Below are 21,815 nucleotides of genomic sequence, written 5' to 3' on the forward strand. Positions count from 1 at the left end.
AAAACGTGTTTCTTGACTCAGAGAAAACAAGTGATTGACTTAGGCAAAGAGGTAAGCAGACCACGGTCATCTCCCACAGAGTCTCCCACATGGGGCCGACGACCTTCCCACCCCAATGCTCTCACCAACTGCCTGTCCCCTTCCCAGCCCCGACTGCTCCAACAGCACTTGTGCTCATTTGTCACTGAGCTGGTGGACAGCAGCGAGGCCTCCCCGAGCCACCGGAGAGATCTCGTCCTGACCTCTGACGGCTGCGGCTGTGGAGCAGCCATGTTCCTTGCCTATAAACCTCTTCGTCCTGCCAGCATGTGACTCACACACCATGGGCAAGCACAGAGACGAATGGACTTGTTGCTTTCACAGGTAGAGCCCTGTTTTCTGTAACCCCAGGACAAAGAACTTGAATGTTAAGCACATAATTTCAACCCTGTTAAGATTTTTAAAGTTAAATGAAAGATAAGGCAAAAGAGAAAATAAAAAAATCCAATAAACTGAACTCTTCCAACCATGCAATCCACAAACAAAAATGTCTTATCATTTCTATGAATATTCTGGCTTCTACAAAGGGCATTGCTAAACAAGGGTTCATTAGAATACTGTGAAGGAAATGACCTTGTCAGCACACCCTGCTACCCTGCACCTGAGAGAGGAAGGACAGCATTATTCCCCAGGAGCACGTCTTCCCTAAAATCACAATGGCAGAAACTAGAGACGTGACGCAGAAAACATATATTATGGATGTAAATTAAAGGTAAATTCACAGAGCTGAGCATTTTTGACTGGGTGAAGTAATTTGGGGCTGGATTTTTATAGTACTTGCAGTTAGGTGGTAAAAACCACTTTTTCTCTTACAACATGTAGGCAGCCCTATTTTTCAGAACTTGGAGAGATGCCATGACTGCAGACATTTTCCTTAAGAACAAAGAAGACATTCAACTTTCCACAAATCACCTTTGACACAAACAAAACTGTCCCTTCCCGCAGATGCCTAACAGGCTCATGGTGATCTCAGGCTGTTCATTACAATAGTCAACACTCAGAGAAGTCTTCCTGTGGATGGCGCCACTCGTGCAAATACATAGGTCTCTGCACATTTGTTTTTAAATGTGCAATAATGTATTCGGTATCAATAGTCAGAAAAACGGGAATGGTCACAGGTGAGAATTACAACTCCAAATGGTTAGGCAGTTGAAAAGCTTATGAAGTAAGCACACTTACTTTATGGCTTCGCACATGTCCAGCCCCATTTTCACACAGTTCTTGGCATGGTTGGGGAGAGAAATAGGGAGTCCGGACACACAGTAGTAGCAGTCTCCTAAAATTTTAATTCTCATGCACTCATTCTCCTGGAAGAAGAAAGCACAGAGTCCCAGATGCATTATGTACATCCCCGTGCTAGAGATCTGCCAGACGGCGTCAAGAGCGGGCTCTACTGACACTCCCAGGGAGTCAGGATGGAGAGCTCGTCGTCAGACTTCCTTTCATCTCCCAACAAGACTTAGCCACCGTCACCTACAGGCCCATTTGCCAAAGCAGGTAGGAAAGGAAAGGGGAAAAAAGAGAAAGCAGATAGAGGGTTCTGGAAAGATTTATACTTAAAAAGAGTAGAGGAAGGGGCCAGCAGGTGGCATGGTGATTAAGGTGCTGGACTCCCACATGGTGGATGGTAGTTTCAGTCCCAGATCTGGTGGCTTGAACCTCATGCCAGGTGTGTGTATGTGCATGCCCAAAATTCTGTGAGGAGGATGGAAAAGGGATTGTGATGTGGCCTTTCCCCCTGCTGGTGATTTCTCACTTTCTTTCCTTCAGTCTCTGTCTCTTTCTGGTGAGTGCACATGCCCTATGGCAAAATATTAACAAATAAAATAAATAAAATGGGGACCAGCAGATGGCATCATGGTTATATCTCTAGACTCCCACATAGATGACCATGGTTCGAGTCCTGGACCTGGCGGCTTAAACTCATGCCAGGCACGTGAGGGTACATGCCCAAGATCCCAAAAGGAGAATGGAGAAGAGATTGTGGCATGGCCATACCCCTAGGGGGTGATTTCTCACTTTCTGTCTCTGCTCCTCTCTGTCTTTCTGGTGAGCACATGCACCCTATAGCAAAAACCTCTTTAAAAAAAATTAAATGAAATTAAATAAAAAAAAATAAAATGAACAGAAGTGGGTAACTATAGAATCACTCTCTTTAGACTGAACATCGCCAAATGTTAATGGTAAAATAAAACAGTCTTTGTGGTATAGACACTTTCAGGATAGAAAGGAGGACTCAATTTTAATTAGCATCTATGTCATCCCTACTATTCTGATGGTTTTCACTTATTTTAAAACCTGAAGCAAGTTCTCGATAGACATATAGCTTTCAATAAACATCTCTATGATCCAGTAATTCACTATTCAATGTTGGCAAGTAATTTAAAACAATTCTGATCTTAGGCCAAGCCATTTTACTATAAAATTCTAACTCATTATTTTTCTTGGCTGAGTTGTATTTATATTATAATATTTAGATTAACTGCATTCATATGCATCAATCCTAAATCAGTTTCTAATCTTTTCAACCAGCTTATAGACTCTTCTGTAAAATGAAACAAAAACAAATGTGTGCCAAACACAGATATTTTTACTCTAACATTATCACGGGCTTATGTATAAACTGAACAAATCTGAAATAAAAAAACAAACATATTCTTGTTCTTAAGCATGTGTTAGGTTTGTAGAAAACTTTGCCTCTCTCTTCCCCTCTCTAGTAGTGAGCAAATGAAGTACTTCCATGCTCATCTACGGCATGTGGATGTCCTGCTTAGTAATTCCTAATAATAAGATCATAAGTAAGAAAACAGTAATCACTTAGTAACAGGCTTTCCTCCTGTTCTCCCTAAATGTATTTCAGGATCAGAAAACATGATGGGTACCACCAGTGGGCAGTAATGATGTTGAGTTCTTTAGCTAGAAGTTCTGTGCCTTCACAGGCGGGGCCGTTTGCTTATGGTGCTCTCAACCCACATGGTATTATGAACCGATATCCACAGATGGCGCTCCTCTGGTCAACAACGGGTGACCAAGTCACTCTAGACTAGATTCAGCAGGTGCCTAGACATTCCTTCGTTCCAACGGTAAGGAAAGACAGAAAGTCACACTGAATACTTGTGTTATGGGTAATGACGTCCCTCCACCCCAATTCATATGTAGAAGTCCTTCCCCTTGAAACTTGAGAATGTGGCCTCATTTTGCAAATAGATCATTGCAGAAGTAATTCATTAAGACCCTTCTGCCCTATGACTGCTGTCCTTAATTCTACTAATTCAAAATTTTAAGACGTTATTTAAATTTCATCCTGTCTTTCTTTATAAATGAGCACCCATAAAACTCACCCTCTTCCTTTGGTTTGGTAATAGTAGGAAGTAGAGCTGTCCAACCACTAGCTGTTCAAAAACACCAGTGAGAGCGAGTAAGGTCAGCCAGATAGCACGGGGCACCATCCTCAGGGCATTCGACCCAAGGATGACGCGCTAACATCTGCAGGCTGGAATTCTTCCTAAAAGTCTGGGCAGGAATGTTCCGTATTGTTTAAAGTGAAATAAATCACACAGTGAACTACATAACTAATATCAATAGGCATAATGAGGTTCTTTTTGTTGGGAACAACTCCAAGATGGAATTAGACTGACCAGAATCATTTTAGGAGAAGTCAAAGGCTGGTGAGGAAGAGCTTTGTTTTGTACCAGTATTCCCCCAGCAGCCCTAGAAGTTCCTGAAAGTTCTGGTGTGGTTTCAGATGACTTGTCATCTTTTCCTATCTTTTCCTATCTGTGAAATTCCCTCCAAATGTGTATACGAACAGCAAACATTGAACTTACATTTCTGTTTACATGGTGGAAGAGCCAAAGGACACAGTGAGAAAAAAGTAAGTTCAGGACTTGTGCAGAAGGCATGAGTCTTATTTTAGGGCTTCTTCCAGATCCCACTAACAGCATGTTACAGGATGGTTACGATCAGATGAGCGGAAGAAATGAGCTTACCATCTCCTTGACATGGAAATGCCTGACATAGCACCTGAAAATAGCACAGTGCAGAGACTGGTACTGAATCTCATCCTCTTGAATGAATTTATCACATGTGCGCTGAATTCAATATAAGCAAGCGGCAGTTGTAAAAATAGATGACAACATGTGACAGTTATACTTTATGGTGTTTCTCGTCCCTGATACAGGTTTGAGACATCCAAAGGCAAACAAATCCAACCAGTTTTACAGAAGATATTCCTAAGGCATGCTTTCATGAGAAGGGAAAACATCGGCAATGGCGTGGAGGAGAAGCAAGCCGAGGTCTCATACACCGCTGGGGTGGGCGGGGGTCTGAAATGCTCACCTTAGCAATTTGATCAAACTTCCCGAAGAGCTCGTTTAGCATGTGGACCAGTTCTCCTGGGGAACAGTCACTCGCCAGCCGGGTGAATCCAACGATGTCCGCGTATAAGATACTGTGGGGACAAAGAGAGGGCCAGGGTTTTTGCAAGCTGATACTTGCTAAGAAAGTAGTAATATTTTTTTGCCATTAAAAGAGTTTGATTTGTTCCTACATTTCACATTTACATTTCATGAGAAAAATATTACTACCCTGCATAGAAAATTTATCAACATTCTGCTAAACTTGATCACTTAATTTGGGGGAGGGCAGCATGGTGGGATTGTGATAATGTGAGTTTCAGTGTGGGATAAAGAGAATGTTCTGGAAATGGATAATGACGAGGGTTGCAGAACAACCAAGATGTTCATATTCATCTGACTATACACTTAAAAAAGGTTCCAATGTAAACATGTTCTGTATATTATACAGAATAAAAAAGTCCCGTAAGTTGGTCCCAGTCAACTTGGCTCCAGCCAGATCAGGGCAGGAGTTCTGCTCTTGGCCACTCTGCTCCGTGTGCCAAGCACCAACCGTGGCTTCACCTGGGAAGGAGGACTCGCCCTCGCTGATGAGCTCTAATGGGTCTGAAAAACCCCAGCCACTGGGCTGCTGCGCTCTCTGCTCTGTTCAGACTATGCCCTAACCCACCGTTTCTCTCATGCTCCTCTGTAGAGGCAGGGCTCACAGCTGCTGAGCCACGGTCCAAACAGAAGAATCAACTCTGCTGGCTCAGAGCAAGAGAGCCTGATCCAAGGTGGTATAGGGGAGGGAGAATGGGTGGACAGCAGCTGACCTCACTTCCTTCTTGTTCACAACATCCTCGGTTCTTCTGGTGGTGAAAACTTGTAGTGGGAGAAGCAGCTCTATGGTAGGCTGACTGGAGGTATCTTTGGCTGGCCCAGAGGTTATTTTGCAGCAGAGAGATTTAAAAAGTAAGCAGGGAATTGTGACATGATGTGCAAAGGGCCATGGCAGAGGAAGCACAGTGCACCATGAGACCACACAGGACAGGAATCTGACTTGGACTCTGACCAAATTGCACATTAGAAAGACCTTCTGACTGCAGCAACCCAGAAGAAGTTAGAACCGTACCCTGAGAGGGAGTACAGGAGAGCCCTCAGGAAGATATATAACATCAGGAAATGGAGAGAAGTAGACAGATGTGGCAGGCTGAAAGGAGAGTGAACTAGCTGTTGTTACATGTTAGATGTTTGGGGTGGGGTGACTATCTTGGAGGAGGAAGCAACAAAGCATTGTGGTCTAGTTTCTGATTAAGCCATATGTTTCATAAACCTAGGTTTGTACGAATCAAAACAAGCAGGTAGGGAAAGAAGACTGGTTCAGTTCTGGTGCGTTAGCTTAAGGGTGGTGTCTTAGATACTCATTCGGTTGGTGAGTGTGGAAATCTATGAATGAGTGTTGTGTCTTGGCTCTTACAGGTGGGAATTAAGGTCCTGGGAGAGAGCTGGAGAGAACACAGGAGCTATGGGAAAGTCCCAAGAATACTCATTTCCAGGAAAGGCTAGACATAGGCAAGAAAAACCACAAAGGAGACTAGGAAGAAAACTAGAGAATAAAGTCATGGAGACCAAGGGCTGGGAGAGTCCTTGAGGCAGGAGGCCAAGGTTGAAGGGCTCCAGCACATCTGAGTGGTCAGTGAGGGAGGGATGCAGAAGTCATGTGTAGATCTGGGGATGAGATACACAGGTGCTGAATTTAATAAGAATGGGTTGTGTGACCTCATGGGGCTTAAAGCCAGAGGGTGGCAATCTAAGGAAGGAGCGAACATAAGGAAGATTAGTTAGAACTGAAAAAGTTCTGCAGAATGTGCTATAAAAGCAGGAAAGAGGTTTGAATTAGATGGTGGCATGAAATTAAGGGACGTGTGCTTGTTTTTAATGTTCTTAGGTGTTTTTGAAGACATAATGTATCTGTGAATGTTTTAAAACAAGTGGGAAAGATTCTGAGGAAGACAATGAAGATTCAGGAAGAAAATGGTAGTTGCTTTTACATTGCTAGATTATTATTATTTTCTTCAAATAATAAACAGCTAGTACATATTAGCAGAGAATAAATTTTGTTGAGTGAATAGTCAAGAAGAAACATAAGTTGGCAACTAGCACTGTCTACAAACCTAATAATATTTATTTTGAAAAACTAACACTCATATAATGACCGGACTATTTGCATTAACCAAGAATTGAATCTACTTATTTTGCTTGTAGCTGTCTTATTTTAGAATGAATAGATCAGCCATTTTTCATATTAAAAAATTTGGAATTCTATGCCATTTAAATGTCTAAGTATTTAAGTTACTTTGGATTCCAAATATATTTTGAGAATTCAAATTTAATTTGGTATCATAAACACAGTCAGACACGCTGAAGAAAACGAAGGGAGGGGAGGCTGTTTTTGCCAATTATTTGCCTCACACACTGTGACAGTTAGCCTCCATGATGGGCCCCTCTCCTCACCTCCTGCTACTGATGCCCACACTGGATAGGGCTGATGAGAAATGGCCTTCCAAGGTGCTATGGTCTGAATATTTGTTTCTTCCAAAGCTCGTGATGAAATTTAATTGCAAATATATAGTATCGGGAAGTAGTGCCTTTAGGAGATGATTAGGCCATCCACCCTCATTGGTGGGTCTAATGCCTAGAAGAAAAGGCTTGCAGGGGTGTCCTCTCTCTTGGCTGTTCTGCTTTTCTGCCATGTCAGGAACAGTGTCTGTCTCCCTTGTAGGACACAGCATTCAAGGCTTCATCTTGGAAGCACAGAGTAGTCCATCAGTAGAACCAAACCTGTCACAGCTTTGATTTTGGACTTTCCAGCCTCCAGAACCATAAGAAAGAAATTGCTATTATTTATAAATTATCTGGACTGTAATAAGCTGTTGTAACAGCACAAAATGAACTAAGACACAAACTCAGAAAAAACACTGCAGGTCCCCTGGCTCTCTTGGATCCTTTGCTCGTAGGAAGAGAGCTGCCATGTTGTGAGGACACTCAGGAGGCCTATGGAGAGGTCCAGTGATGAGAAATGAAGGCCCCCAGCCAACGGCCAGAGTTAACCTGTCAACCATGTGAGGGGCCTCTTTGAAAGCAGATTCTTAGCTGTTGCTGACATCTGGCCTGCAGCATAATCGCAGAGCCTGAGCTAGAACCATCTAGCTAAGCTGCTCTCAAATTTCTGACCCACAGAAATTGACGTAATTATGATAGTTTCTTTAAGTCACTACATTTTGGGTTAATACTTGTTACATAGAAGTTTATAGCTAACACAGATAGCATGAGCTCTTCAACCACTGAGGTAGGTGGTATTTTTAGTTAGTTTTCATAGGTCAGTTTGGTTTTGGGTTATAATCCAGCCATTACCTTGTTTAGATGAAAGTGAATTTAACTTTGTTTTGAATACCCAATAACTAACTTAAAAATATTTCCCAAGATGGGATGGGTATTGCTGAATTTCATACAGCTAGTTCTGAAAAGAGCACTTACTAGTATAACCAGCATGTTAGATATCTGAATGTTCCCATTTAATTTTATAGGTAACACTCCTGCAAACTGAAGTCAGGCCAGTGTTTTAAATAATGTCACTTCTTAATGAACTTAATTTCACTCCTATACGAACTTTCCTTAAATATATTTAGCTTTTTTGTGTCCTCTATCTAATGGTGCCTCCTGAGTTCCTACGTAATACACGACTATTTATCTGCTACCTCCTTCCTGCTATGAGTTCCTTCATCTGGGCATGCTTGGGTCATGTTGATCACTGGCTTTAGACACCCTTTTCTAAAATCTGATGTCATAGCAGGCTTGTTTTTGCAGTCTGTTTAAGTTGTAGTTAAATTTGTCGCTCATGAATGAGCTTTAGAGACTGGGCCTGAGGCAGCAGGCCAGGAGGCTGCCGCATGCTGTAGGGAGTCTGGACTTGGAGATCCCAGCTCTAGGAGATGCCCAACGGAGTATCGTCATGGAGGTGGCGCCTGCTCTGGAACAGGCTTCCTCCGTCAACGAAGCTAACACCATCAATCAGGACAGATCAGGCCAGACACATACACAGGTTACTTTCGAAGACAACCCAGCTAGACCAGAGAGGAAAGCTCCACATCCATACACTGAATGGGTGAAAGAACAAACCCCCCAAAGAGGTGGTATAAGAATGTGTAGGGCAACGTCCTTCATGGAAAGAACACTGTGGTCGCAATGGGCTCGCTCTCTGGTTGGGAGGTGGTGGATGAAGGTGGGAGGGTACAGCCTCTTCAGCCTGAAGTGGAACTCCTCACAATCCCTCTTTAGAGCTTAGGGGAGATGAAGGCCCCACACTATTCTCCTTTCTGGCTACAATCGAGGACGATGACATATTAGCTTTCAGGCCTGTGATTATAGGATGACTCTCTCAGAAGAGGATTCGGAATAAGTCGTAACTTTTGCTATGAATTAATTAAGGTGCACAGGTGTCCCCTGTGACTTTGGTTATTGGCTGGTCACAGTCCCCAGACATGCATCATTCCTGATATGCAGCAGAGCACCCAATATCCCTGGAATGTGAATACACTGGCTCCGCAGAGGCTGTGTCCCTGTAAAGCCCACCTTGAAGAATATGTCCTTGTGCTTAAAGAGCCCACAGACCTAGCCCCCGATCTCAGTGTCTCTGACCGTGGGGTTCCCAGTGTAAGGATTCAATTACCCCCTTGTTCCTTCTGACTGATGGTCAGCTACAGAAAGCAGGGCTGTGAAGGACACGCCGATGCAATGAAGCAAAGAGGATTGTGTTTTTATAGTGTAGTGGTATGCCCCGAGAGCAGCAGCAGGAAGGGTGGCGTGGGAACCCCAGTGCCTGCAAAGGCTGCAGGGACAGCGCAGACACTGCTGGAAACGTGGGCACACTGAGCAGTGCCTGCTGGACAGACAGACGCCAGCCTGCGGGAGCCGGCAGGGCAATGTACCTCACGTTGGTGTGGCGCTTGACGTATAGGTTGTGGAAGTTGTTTGTGTTCTCCATCTGGCCGGCCTTGGGGCCCTGCAGCCTCTGGATGATCTCTGCCTTCATCTCCATGGCGATGTGAGCCGGCAGCAAGGACAGCAGGAGCCGCTCCTGGAGCGAGGAGGAGAGGAAGGACAGACAGGTGTTTCAAAGGACTGGGGATGCACGTTTGAAATCATCACTGATTTGCGATGGGTGCAAGTGGAGACTCTTCCTAAAAAGCTAACATATGAGGGGGCTTCTTAGAGTTCATGGAAAGTGGAATTCAAGGACAAGTCTGTTTTGGTGCAAAAAATTCTGAAGTTCATGCACAGTTTTTTCGTATGGATTTTCCATGAGCTTTCTGAGACCCTCTTTATACAGATTCTAGAAGTATATATTGAAAAACCATCAGATTTTCTAAGGTCAGACTGTGTTATTATATTCCTTAATATTTTTTGTGTTCTAAATATACATTCTTCAGCATGGTGAACAAAGAAAGGAAAGTGATTTCCCAAGGATATTATTTATCTCTTTTGATTTTAAAGTAGTGAAGCAGAAGTAATATTGAAATGTCAGAAACCAGTGGTCAGTCGAAGATAGAAAGTACTTATTTTCTCTTCCTTGGTCATTTTAGAGATAAAGCACATGCTTTATTGCACTTTATAAAGTCAGCTAATATTCCACGTTTCCTAAATAAGATAGTCAATATTTCCAAATATTTCATTTCCTCTATGAGGAGTACTCAATCCCCTCTGGTGACTCTGAACTATTATAAAAATGGAGTTGGAAATATTAGCTTCTCCAAAATGTCACCTATAAGAAAGTGCAGATGGAACACAAAGAAATGATAACATGAAATTTTGTGTAGTTTTGGTCTCTAAACTCAATAACACTTATATTCATGCCACAGTAACTTTAAATGCCAATTTGTAGGTAACACCAAATTCTTCATGTATTGTGGAGTTTAGCCACTGATCTCCATTGTCAATGAACAAACATTTGTTCAATCATTTTTTTCCTGTCTCCCACCTTCTCTCATTTTTCTTTTCTTCTGTCTTTTATATACTTTTTCCTTTTCTAGACAAACTGATGAGAGAGCAGGGGGTAGGGGAATAAGCTTTGCCCCAGTTTTTCAGGGCAGGTGTCCACACAAGTGCACATCACTTGGGCAGCTCCTTCCAGGGAGGGAGCAGAGTTGGCCCAGAGCGTGGCTTGAAGAAGAGGGGCTGGCCGTAACTCCAGCCCACCTCTGGCCTGGAAAGATGGAGGTGGTTAACAGCAGATCCAAATTTTGGACTTTGGCAAAATGTTGAAAGAGCAGGAACTCTCCTCTGCATGGAGCCAGGAGCCAGAGAAAAAGTAAGAAGGATGAAAAATATTAAGTCAGCAATGGCCCATTTGGAACTCAAGTTACCAGGAAAATACTAATGATGTGAAAACTAGATATTCGTTTTCTTTTTTTTTTTTTTTTAGAGGTTTTCACTATAGGGCGCGGGCGCTCACCAGACAGAGAGAGACAGAGAGATAGAAAGCGAGAAATCACCCCCCAGAGGGGATGGCCATGTTGCAATCCCTTCTCCTCCGATCTCCTCTTGGGATCTTGGGTACACACGCACACGTGCCCGGCGTGAGTTTTAAGCCACCGGGTCCAGGACGCGAACCACAGTCGACTACATGGGAGTCCAGCGACATAGCCATTACGCTAACTGCTGGTCCCGATACTCGTATTTTAAAACTTAAGAAAATAAACTCCATCATGATTATGTAGAACACATGTGGTAGAGGGTCTGGCTCACTCCCTAGGCAGTCTCTGGATCCTCTGGGAAAGATGATGGGATTTCTGTTTTCAGCACACAGCACTTCAGTTACTAGCTGATACACAGAATCCTGATACACAGAACTACTCTATCTTCCAATCATTTGGCTCTCATTCCCAAAATACATACATTTACCATCTATCTTCAATGTCTTCTGTGTTCTGTGACCAAGTGGATATTAGCAGTTTGAGAAGTCTCAAGTTAATCAAACCCATGATGTCATGATGTATCAAGTGAGTTCTAGGCGGACGGGCTCGGTGCCCTGAAGGTTAGGGACTGAGTTCAACCAACGCTGCCTCCACGTAATCCCATCACCAGAGGATAGGCGTGCACCCTGGCAATGTTCCATGGGATGGTCGGTGTTTTCTCTTTCTGCTTATTGATCAGTATACGTGATGATTGGGTATGAGGCCAACAAAAAAGTCACAACGTGCAAAATCAACAAATGGAGAAAAGCTAGTGAGCCAAGTGTGAAATTTCTTTCCACAAAGAATCAGAGACTTGTCCAGTCACATTCTCAGACATGAACAGGACAAAGGAAAGCATCTTCCTCTGGGGCTTCCCACAGGATCTCTGTCATAATCAAAGAAAGTGAGTGCTGAAAATAAATTTCTATAACTTCTAAAAGTGATCAGGAATGTTAACATGTCTCGAATAGATTGTAACAAGCATGAATCTGGATCTAGGCTGTCTATTTAGAAGTCCTAATGGAATCTCTATGTCTACAGAGATGTCTGATGATTCGCTTAATTAGCTTAAAACCAGTTTTGTAGTTTCTTAGAGGTGATGAGTCAATGGCAAAGAAGGCTTCAATGCGCCAAGCCCCGGCTCATGGAGCTGTTTGTTACCGCACCGTGTGTATGTGTTGGATTCGACACCATCTTCCAATAGTTTCTAGCTGAGCTTCTTACAGCATCTACCATGTCCCTTCTGCCTCCCTTGGAGGCTCAAGGAGTCTGTTCCTTTCCCAATGTGCAGTACCCTGCACCAACAACCCTCTGTGGCAGGTCAGAGCTGTTCTGTACAACGGCTGTTCTGTCCCCTCTAGTGCAGGCCGAACTCCCTTCCCCCAGCGCTCCCTCATTAGCTGACCTTCTTCCTGGTCCCCCTCCCTCTTCTGCTGCCTGGACCAACTTTCTGTCTGTGCCTTGAGGTCCACTTGTGGTGACCTTACTGAGGCATTTCTAAGCATCTTCTGTCCTCCCCCTACACTGTATAAGATTTGCTAAACCTGAACAGACTTTGTCCTTGCTGAATAAAATAAAGAAAAGAAAAAGAAAGGAAGAAAGAAAGAAAGGGAGAGAGAAAGAAAGAAAAAGAGAGAGAGAAAGAGAAAGAAAAAGAGAGAAAGAAAGAAAGAAAGAAAGAAAGAAAGAAAGAAAGAAAGAAAAATAAAGAAAAGAAAAGAAAAGGAAAAAGAAAAAAAAGGAGAATGAAATATAATAATCTTCCATGCCCTTGGACTCATTTAACAGGCAAAAGTAAATCATGACTTCTATTTTAGATCCAATTAGAGAGGATCCCCCCTCCCCCGGGTGCATGTGCTCACCAGAAGGAGAGAGACGAGAGGCACAGAAAGGGAAAGTGAGAAATCACCACACTCGCTTGACCTCTAGGGGATGGCCACACCTCTCTCCCTTCTCCTCCATTCTCCTCTCAGAATTTTGAGCACTCATGAGCATGCGCCCAGGTGTGATCTTCAAGCCACCAGGTCTGAGACTCAAACCGTGGTCGGCCACGTGGGAGTCCAGCACCTTAATCACTGTGCCACCTGCTGACCCGTGACTAACTTTATACAGGCAGTTTGAAAACACGGGAAATCTTATGTTGTATAAACACAATTTCTCTTTTGTTGCTCTAAGAATTTTAGTAACTTCCAGTCAGTTGCAGCAAAACCCCTCAAAGCTTTATATGACATTCAACTCTGGTGCCAGGGGTAGATGCACGGCACAGGCTAGACCTCACGGGGCCACGTGCTGGGGTCTTCACACACTTTCTGGGAGGCAAAGTGCTGGACAGTGAGGTGAGCCTTGAATAAAGCCTGAGCCCAAAGTGGGGAGTCAGGACAGTTTCTATTAAATTCGGTTCCTCTTCTGAACTGCCCTCATCTGAAAGGAAAGCCCAGTGTTAAGGCACACATGATAAATTTCAATCCCATTCATAAAATGCCAAGGTTAATATTCCATTAGTATTTCAGCTTTTTGCTAATGTCGCTGTGTGCCCTGTCAAATCATCTGAAAGTAGCAAACCTAAGTGCTTAATACATCGGCTCTAATGGGGCTACATTACCTTCCCAAGTACACTGGACAGATTCCTCAAGGACACTTGGAAAATCATGTGGTCAGTAAACTGACAGATGCACACCACAATGACTTCTTGCTAGAAAAGCCTGTGTAACTATGAGAATTTGACTAATTCTGTGTATGCAAAGATTATCCGATTAACAACTTGGCCCTCATTTGGGAATCTCATTGAGCATATCCTCTTATTAAACCTCCAATTACTACTCTTAGCAATAAATTTGAACTTGTTCTTTTGAATAGTGACTCATAAGAGAACTACAGAGTTAATTTAGTAAATTTCAATATTCTATTAATCAAAGTTCAGAACACTGAGCTCTGAGTTCTCCTAACACAATGAAGCAAAGCAGATACTACAACCGTATTTTATGTCACTTTTTAGATGATTTCAGTTAATAGGAAAATCCGATTTAAGCAGACTTGTATTAACACTTAAATGTCAAGCTAAGGTATAGTCATACACATCATATCCTGTCCCTTCAATAAACCACACATGTAGTAAATATTTACAGTTGCTTCACTTTTGGGGAGCAGCAGAAAGTGTAATGGTTACATAGCTGGACTCTCAAGTAGTTGACTGTGGTTCGAGTCCTGGACCTAGGAGCTTAAATTCATGCCAGGCACGTGTTCATGCATACCAAAACTCCAGAGAGTAGAATGGAGAAGGGATTGCAGCACGGTCACACCCTGTGGGGTGATTTCTTGCTTTCTATCTCTCTCTGCCCCTCTCTTTCTCTCAAAATGGAACTCTCTTTTTGTAAGAATCAAAACAATTTTCTCCCTCAAAATTCCTACCTCTAATTCTTATTTTAAATACAATGTGATCACATGAGGATGCCACACCAACGCAATGGGCAGAAGGGACGTGCATGGCTGTCATTCTCCAATGGTAAGGAGCTGTCAAAATTGACAAGCAGTAGGCCCCTGGCAGCTACGGGGCCATGGGGCCACATGCGGCTCTACCGAGGACAGAGTGTCATTTCATACAGTCCTGCAGAATGGAAGGGTTCAATGTCCGTTCAGAACAAAATACTGAAAGCTCTGCACTTAGGAAATACCTGCCAGAGGCCCGCTGCTGTGGCCTAACTATGTACTGACATGACACGCTGCAAGGTTGGACGCCATCGGGAAGATGGGGAGTTCGGTGCCCAGGACGGCCTGTGCACTGTGGGAGGCTGGGGGTGGGGATCCTTGTGTGAGACCCTGTGGAGGGTGCTTGCTTTCTCTCACAGAATGAACTTTAAAGGAAAGAATAGAGATCCCTGCTGGGCTGTGACTAGACACGTAAAGCCCCCAGCGGGCACTCTGTCCTGCAGTGCCGACCTCCTCCCACAGCCTGTCCACAGTTAGGTCCTAGTGACAACTGTGACGGCTGCTCATTTCCATTCCAGACTGGCCTGCTTCTCTTAGACTGCTCCTTAGAGTTATGACTTTACATTGATCCATTAAAACATCCTGTATACCTTCATAACTTGATGTGCATCGCCTCTGGGGAGTGCTTTCTCACTTTCCCTCTCTGTCTCTGGTGAGCTCACAAACTCTATAGCAAAAAAAAAGAAAAGAAAAGAAAAGAAAAGAAAAGAAAAGAAAAGAAAAGAAAAGAAACGAGAAAAAAAAGAAAAAGAAAAAAGAGAAAAAGAAAAGAAAAAAGAAGGGAAAGGAAAGGAAAGAAAAGGAAAGGAAAGGAAAGGAAAGGAAAGGAAAGGAAAGGAAAGGAAAAAGAAAAGAAAGAAAAAAGAAAAAGAAAGGAAAGGAAGGGAAATGAAAGGAAAAAGGAAAGAAAGAAAAATAAAGAAAAGAAAAGAAAAGGAAAAAGAAAAAAAAGGAGAATGAAATATAATAATCTTCCATGCCCTTGGACTCATTTAACAGGCAAAAGTAAATCATGACTTCTATTTTAGATCCAATTAGAGAGGATCCCCCCTCCCCCGGGTGCATGTGCTCACCAGAAGGAGAGAGACGAGAGGCACAGAAAGGGAAAGTGAGAAATCACCACACTCGCTTGACCTCTAGGGGATGGCCACACCTCTCTCCCTTCTCCTCCATTCTCCTCTCAGAATTTTGAGCACTCATGAGCATGCGCCCAGGTGTGATCTTCAAGCCACCAGGTCTGAGACTCAAACCGTGGTCGGCCACGTGGGAGTCCAGCACCTTAATCACTGTGCCACCTGCTGACCCGTGACTAACTTTATACAGGCAGTTTGAAAACACGGGAAATCTTATGTTGTATAAACACAATTTCTCTTTTGTTGCTCTAAGAATTTTAGTAACTTCCAGTCAGTTGCAGCAAAACCCCTCAAAGCTTTATATGACATTCAACTCTGGTGCCAGGGGTAGATGCACGGCACAGGCTAGACCTCACGGGGCCACGTGCTGGGGTCTTCACACACTTTCTGGGAGGCAAAGTGCTGGACAGTGAGGTGAGCCTTGAATAAAGCCTGAGCCCAAAGTGGGGAGTCAGGACAGTTTCTATTAAATTCGGTTCCTCTTCTGAACTGCCCTCATCTGAAAGGAAAGCCCAGTGTTAAGGCACACATGATAAATTTCAATCCCATTCATAAAATGCCAAGGTTAATATTCCATTAGTATTTCAGCTTTTTGCTAATGTCGCTGTGTGCCCTGTCAAATCATCTGAAAGTAGCAAACCTAAGTGCTTAATACATCGGCTCTAATGGGGCTACATTACCTTCCCAAGTACACTGGACAGATTCCTCAAGGACACTTGGAAAATCATGTGGTCAGTAAACTGACAGATGCACACCACAATGACTTCTTGCTAGAAAAGCCTGTGTAACTATGAGAATTTGACTAATTCTGTGTATGCAAAGATTATCCGATTAACAACTTGGCCCTCATTTGGGAATCTCATTGAGCATATCCTCTTATTAAACCTCCAATTACTACTCTTAGCAATAAATTTGAACTTGTTCTTTTGAATAGTGACTCATAAGAGAACTACAGAGTTAATTTAGTAAATTTCAATATTCTATTAATCAAAGTTCAGAACACTGAGCTCTGAGTTCTCCTAACACAATGAAGCAAAGCAGATACTACAACCGTATTTTATGTCACTTTTTAGATGATTTCAGTTAATAGGAAAATCCGATTTAAGCAGACTTGTATTAACACTTAAATGTCAAGCTAAGGTATAGTCATACACATCATATCCTGTCCCTTCAATAAACCACACATGTAGTAAATATTTACAGTTGCTTCACTTTTGGGGAGCAGCAGAAAGTGTAATGGTTACATAGCTGGACTCTCAAGTAGTTGACTGTGGTTCGAGTCCTGGACCTAGGAGCTTAAATTCATGCCAGGCACGTGTTCATGCATACCAAAACTCCAGAGAGTAGAATGGAGAAGGGATTGCAGCACGGTCACACCCTGTGGGGTGATTTCTTGCTTTCTATCTCTCTCTGCCCCTCTCTTTCTCTCAAAATGGAACTCTCTTTTTGTAAGAATCAAAACAATTTTCTCCCTCAAAATTCCTACCTCTAATTCTTATTTTAAATACAATGTGATCACATGAGGATGCCACACCAACGCAATGGGCAGAAGGGACGTGCATGGCTGTCATTCTCCAATGGTAAGGAGCTGTCAAAATTGACAAGCAGTAGGCCCCTGGCAGCTACGGGGCCATGGGGCCACATGCGGCTCTACCGAGGACAGAGTGTCATTTCATACAGTCCTGCAGAATGGAAGGGTTCAATGTCCGTTCAGAACAAAATACTGAAAGCTCTGCACTTAGGAAATACCTGCCAGAGGCCCGCTGCTGTGGCCTAACTATGTACTGACATGACACGCTGCAAGGTTGGACGCCATCGGGAAGATGGGGAGTTCGGTGCCCAGGACGGCCTGTGCACTGTGGGAGGCTGGGGGTGGGGATCCTTGTGTGAGACCCTGTGGAGGGTGCTTGCTTTCTCTCACAGAATGAACTTTAAAGGAAAGAATAGAGATCCCTGCTGGGCTGTGACTAGACACGTAAAGCCCCCAGCGGGCACTCTGTCCTGCAGTGCCGACCTCCTCCCACAGCCTGTCCACAGTTAGGTCCTAGTGACAACTGTGACGGCTGCTCATTTCCATTCCAGACTGGCCTGCTTCTCTTAGACTGCTCCTTAGAGTTATGACTTTACATTGATCCATTAAAACATCCTGTATACCTTCATAACTTGAAAGGTCTTTCTTTGGCTTTTACAAAACAAAAACAAACAAACAAAAAAAACAAAAACGAATCATCATATTTATGAGAGAGAGTAGTAGCATTTAGTTATAAAAACAGCTCTGATGTGAGAGAAGGCCTGATTTCCAAACCTTTCTCTGCCACCTCCATCAAACTGCTTCAGCCTTTGGGTCCCAGTCTGCTTGTTGAGAAGACAGGTCTACTGGACTAGGCGAGTTGAAGGCCTCTGTCCGGCGTTTCAGCAAACCATGGTGCCCCACACTAGAACTTCCCTCCGCCTGTCTTGGAGGTGCTCACACCCTGCTGCACACCTCACAGTTAGGGCCACGCAGAAGAGGGGACCCAAAGTAGACTGAGACACAACTTGGGTTCCCGCAAAAGCAAGCGGGGAGGAGGCTGAGTCTGTGCTGGTTCGAAGTGTGGCTTCGAGCGGCAGCCCGTGAGGCAGGCTGAGATCCCAGGTGCGAGGCTAAGGGCAATGCCTCTGCATTGTGTGCTGAGGACGAGCTGGTTTGCTCGTACTACAGGCAGAGAATTGACTGCTTTGCGGTAGTTTACATCAGCAAATCACGGTCGTCCTTTACAAAACAGTAAATCCTTGTGTTGCATGAATGTCTTGTCTTCTCATTTAACAAATTTTGGTCACATAAAATTCAATTTAAATTTAAACTTATTTTTAATAAGCTTATTCATTTAGTTATAATTTTTTAGAAGTTGCTATAGGGTGTGTGCACTTGCCAGACAGGCTTTTACAAAACAAAAACAAACAAACAAAAAAAACAAAAACGAATCATCATATTTATGAGAGAGAGTAGTAGCATTTAGTTATAAAAACAGCTCTGATGTGAGAGAAGGCCTGATTTCCAAACCTTTCTCTGCCACCTCCATCAAACTGCTTCAGCCTTTGGGTCCCAGTCTGCTTGTTGAGAAGACAGGTCTACTGGACTAGGCGAGTTGAAGGCCTCTGTCCGGCGTTTCAGCAAACCATGGTGCCCCACACTAGAACTTCCCTCCGCCTGTCTTGGAGGTGCTCACACCCTGCTGCACACCTCACAGTTAGGGCCACGCAGAAGAGGGGACCCAAAGTAGACTGAGACACAACTTGGGTTCCCGCAAAAGCAAGCGGGGAGGAGGCTGAGTCTGTGCTGGTTCGAAGTGTGGCTTCGAGCGGCAGCCCGTGAGGCAGGCTGAGATCCCAGGTGCGAGGCTAAGGGCAATGCCTCTGCATTGTGTGCTGAGGACGAGCTGGTTTGCTCGTACTACAGGCAGAGAATTGACTGCTTTGCGGTAGTTTACATCAGCAAATCACGGTCGTCCTTTACAAAACAGTAAATCCTTGTGTTGCATGAATGTCTTGTCTTCTCATTTAACAAATTTTGGTCACATAAAATTCAATTTAAATTTAAACTTATTTTTAATAAGCTTATTCATTTAGTTATAATTTTTTAGAAGTTGCTATAGGGTGTGTGCATTTGCCAGACAGAGATGGGGGTTTTGAGGGGAGAAAGCACCCCTCATGGGGACTGAACACGCTGCAATCCCATCTCCTCCAGTCTGCTCTCAGGCCTTTGGGCACACACACACACATGCATCTAAGGTGTCAGGTCCAGGAATCAAATTGCACAGTTGGTCATGTGGGATCTAGCGCCTTAACCACCTTGTCACTGGCTTCCCCCCTCAAACTATATTCATTTATTATATTAAACAGAGAGGGAGCATCACAATAGGCTCTTCACACCACACACAATCCAGCCCAGTCTTGGCCAGCCCAGACCATGCCAGCATGTTCAGGAGGACCCAGCATGCAAATCTACAACTTCCCATGAGAGTCCTGGCCCCCAATTTCAACATTTGTGACTAAATAAATAAGAAAGAAACATATAGGCATGGCTTAGAGGTGGTGAAGAGAGGTTAATTGTCACTTGAGAAGTCCAAACTTGACAGAACTTGTGGTTTTCAACTTCATAGCCACTGGCTGCTCTTCCCACCCACTCTAATTTGTATGTTCAATGAGATGACCAGACACTTCAAGAAGGTGCACTATTGAAAATGGTGAAGAGAATTAAATGATCAATCACATGTGATTACTCTTTAGTTAACAGAAGTTACAGAAGAAAGTGCTAATCAAGGGAAATTACAAGATATTTCTGTAGTCACTGATGACAGTAAATTGGCATTTCTAAACTCGAACTGTTTACTATCAACTGTTGATTCAGTTCTCTAAAATAGAGCCTCTGGGGAGACAGAAATCATCTTGAGGTAGAACACTTCAGTCCTTGGGCGGGAGGCTCTGAGACTCTTAGATAGGACCCACAGCTGTGGCTCTGTGCAGGCAGTGGGCACCCCATTGCACCCCAGTCCCTAAGCAAGATGGTGGGCAGAGATCTCAGTCTGGGACCCCCCCCAAAGTCTGAGCACAACACAGCTCAGCACCCGTGTTGGTAAACTGCCAAAAGTGGAGACCTGTCATTCAACCAAGACCCCCACCCAGAGTGGACTCCATTCCAGTCTGACTTCTCTCAAAGATTGTCCGCCCACAGTCAAGAAGCCCGGTCCAGCCTGAAGCAGGCAAAGCTGGGGAAGAACCCTGGAGAGAACATGTGAAGACAGACCCTACTCCTGGACGCTGGCCAAAAACCAAAACATGATGTGGAAGCCATCAGGTAGAGAGTGGCACCTGCCACCGAGGAGATGAGCTGGAGATGCTGATGACACCAGTGGAAGGCGACAATAAGAAATAAAAATCATTGGCATCAGTTTGATGACAGGCTCCAAGGAGCAAAACTTAGTGCTTTAATGTTCACATTAATACACCTGCTTACCACCGATGACCAGGGATTTGATGAGGCCCTACACGCCACACCTGCAGCAGGCCGAATGGTCATTCTAAGTGTGAGCTGGCCCTCCCTCCCGTGCCTCACTGACCACAGAATTGGCATGTGACTTGGTCTGACCAATGAAATGTGAGAAACAGTGACATGTGCTTCTTCTAAGCAGATGCTCTAAGAGCCAGTGTGCAGGTCACGATGCTCATATTCCCTCCTAGAGACTGGTGTGTCCTCAATAGTGACTCTCTGGGTCTGGGTCCCAAGCACAGTGCACAGTGGCAGCTCACCTGCACTGGACAGATACAAGAGAGGACTATCACTGTCACTGGCCACTTTGATTTGGGCGCAATTGCTCACAGCACAGCCTCGCTGTGGGGACATGTGCAACACTGTGAGATGTGGGCACAGCCACCCATGCCCTCAGTCCTGTGGGCACTCAATTTTCACAGCTGTTGAACCTGGCAGGATTTTACTTTTTCACTTATCTAGGATATGTAATCTCTCCCATGGGAACTATGGCTTCACAAGTGCTGGAAAACTCCTCTATGAAATCTTGATTCCCCTCTTTCATTTAGAGCAGAGGAGGCTGAGGCCAGGTCTCTTGGCCCAGGTGAGCCTGCAGGGAGGGAGCCCTACGTGGTGTGTGTTGTAATCTGGGAGAAAGGCCTGGGATAAGGCGTGCGGTTGCTTCGAACATGTGGGAGTGGCAGAGTGCAGGAACAAGCTCATCTCTGCACTGATCTGCATGTCCCCTTCCTCATCAAAAACCAGGGATTGCTTCTCTATGATTTTCTCTGAGAGCTGAAGCAGTGCGAATCTGCCATTCTATCTGGCAGTGGGTATCAGCCTGTGTACAGATTGTGGTCGTCTATATTCTTTGGTCGAACTTTTATTATTGAACACAAGAGCAGGAGGGTGCACTCAACCAGCCTAGTGCTCCTGTCATTAAGGGAACTCAGTGTCCCTATCCTCATCCCAGGGAGGTCCCCCAGGAAGAGCACTAGTGTCTGTGCAGGGAGAGTCCAGCACCCTTCACAGTGTTGGCCTGGGCTTCCTTCACTGCCTCCAGCAGAGGCTCAGGGGTCTCCTCTGAACTGGGTCACACAGCTGCACCTACCAGCTCAGATTTCGGAAAACAAAGAGTGTGACAGCACGAAGATGTGAGAGGAGCAGCAGGAGGGGACACCTGGGGAGGCAGGCCAGCCCTTCAAGCATTACCAGTATTTGACTCACAAGAGGTCCATACATTCCTGTGTGGGGCCTTGGCAGCTGTCAATTAGAAGACAAAGTCCTCTCTTCTCCATGA

General features: G+C 44.4%; 1 protein-coding gene across 1 annotated transcript in view; it reads right to left on the reverse strand.

Annotated features, from left to right (window-relative positions):
- The window catches only part of ADCY2 (adenylate cyclase 2), a 393,152-nt gene that overhangs the window by 102,503 nt on the left and 268,834 nt on the right, over window positions 1-21,815 (reverse strand). Inside the window, exons 5-7 of the mRNA XM_014585843.1 lie at window positions 9,365-9,513; window positions 4,378-4,489; window positions 1,219-1,346 (exon numbers count right to left, since the gene is read on the reverse strand). Of these exons, the coding sequence (XP_014441329.1) occupies window positions 1,219-1,346; window positions 4,378-4,489; window positions 9,365-9,513 (389 nt within the window). The remainder of the gene's footprint in view (window positions 1-1,218; window positions 1,347-4,377; window positions 4,490-9,364; window positions 9,514-21,815) is intronic.

The sequence above is a fragment of the Tupaia chinensis genome, unplaced genomic scaffold (genome assembly GCF_000334495.1).
Source record: "Tupaia chinensis unplaced genomic scaffold, TupChi_1.0 Scaffold000096_1, whole genome shotgun sequence".
NCBI classification, from domain to species: domain Eukaryota; kingdom Metazoa; phylum Chordata; class Mammalia; order Scandentia; family Tupaiidae; genus Tupaia; species Tupaia belangeri.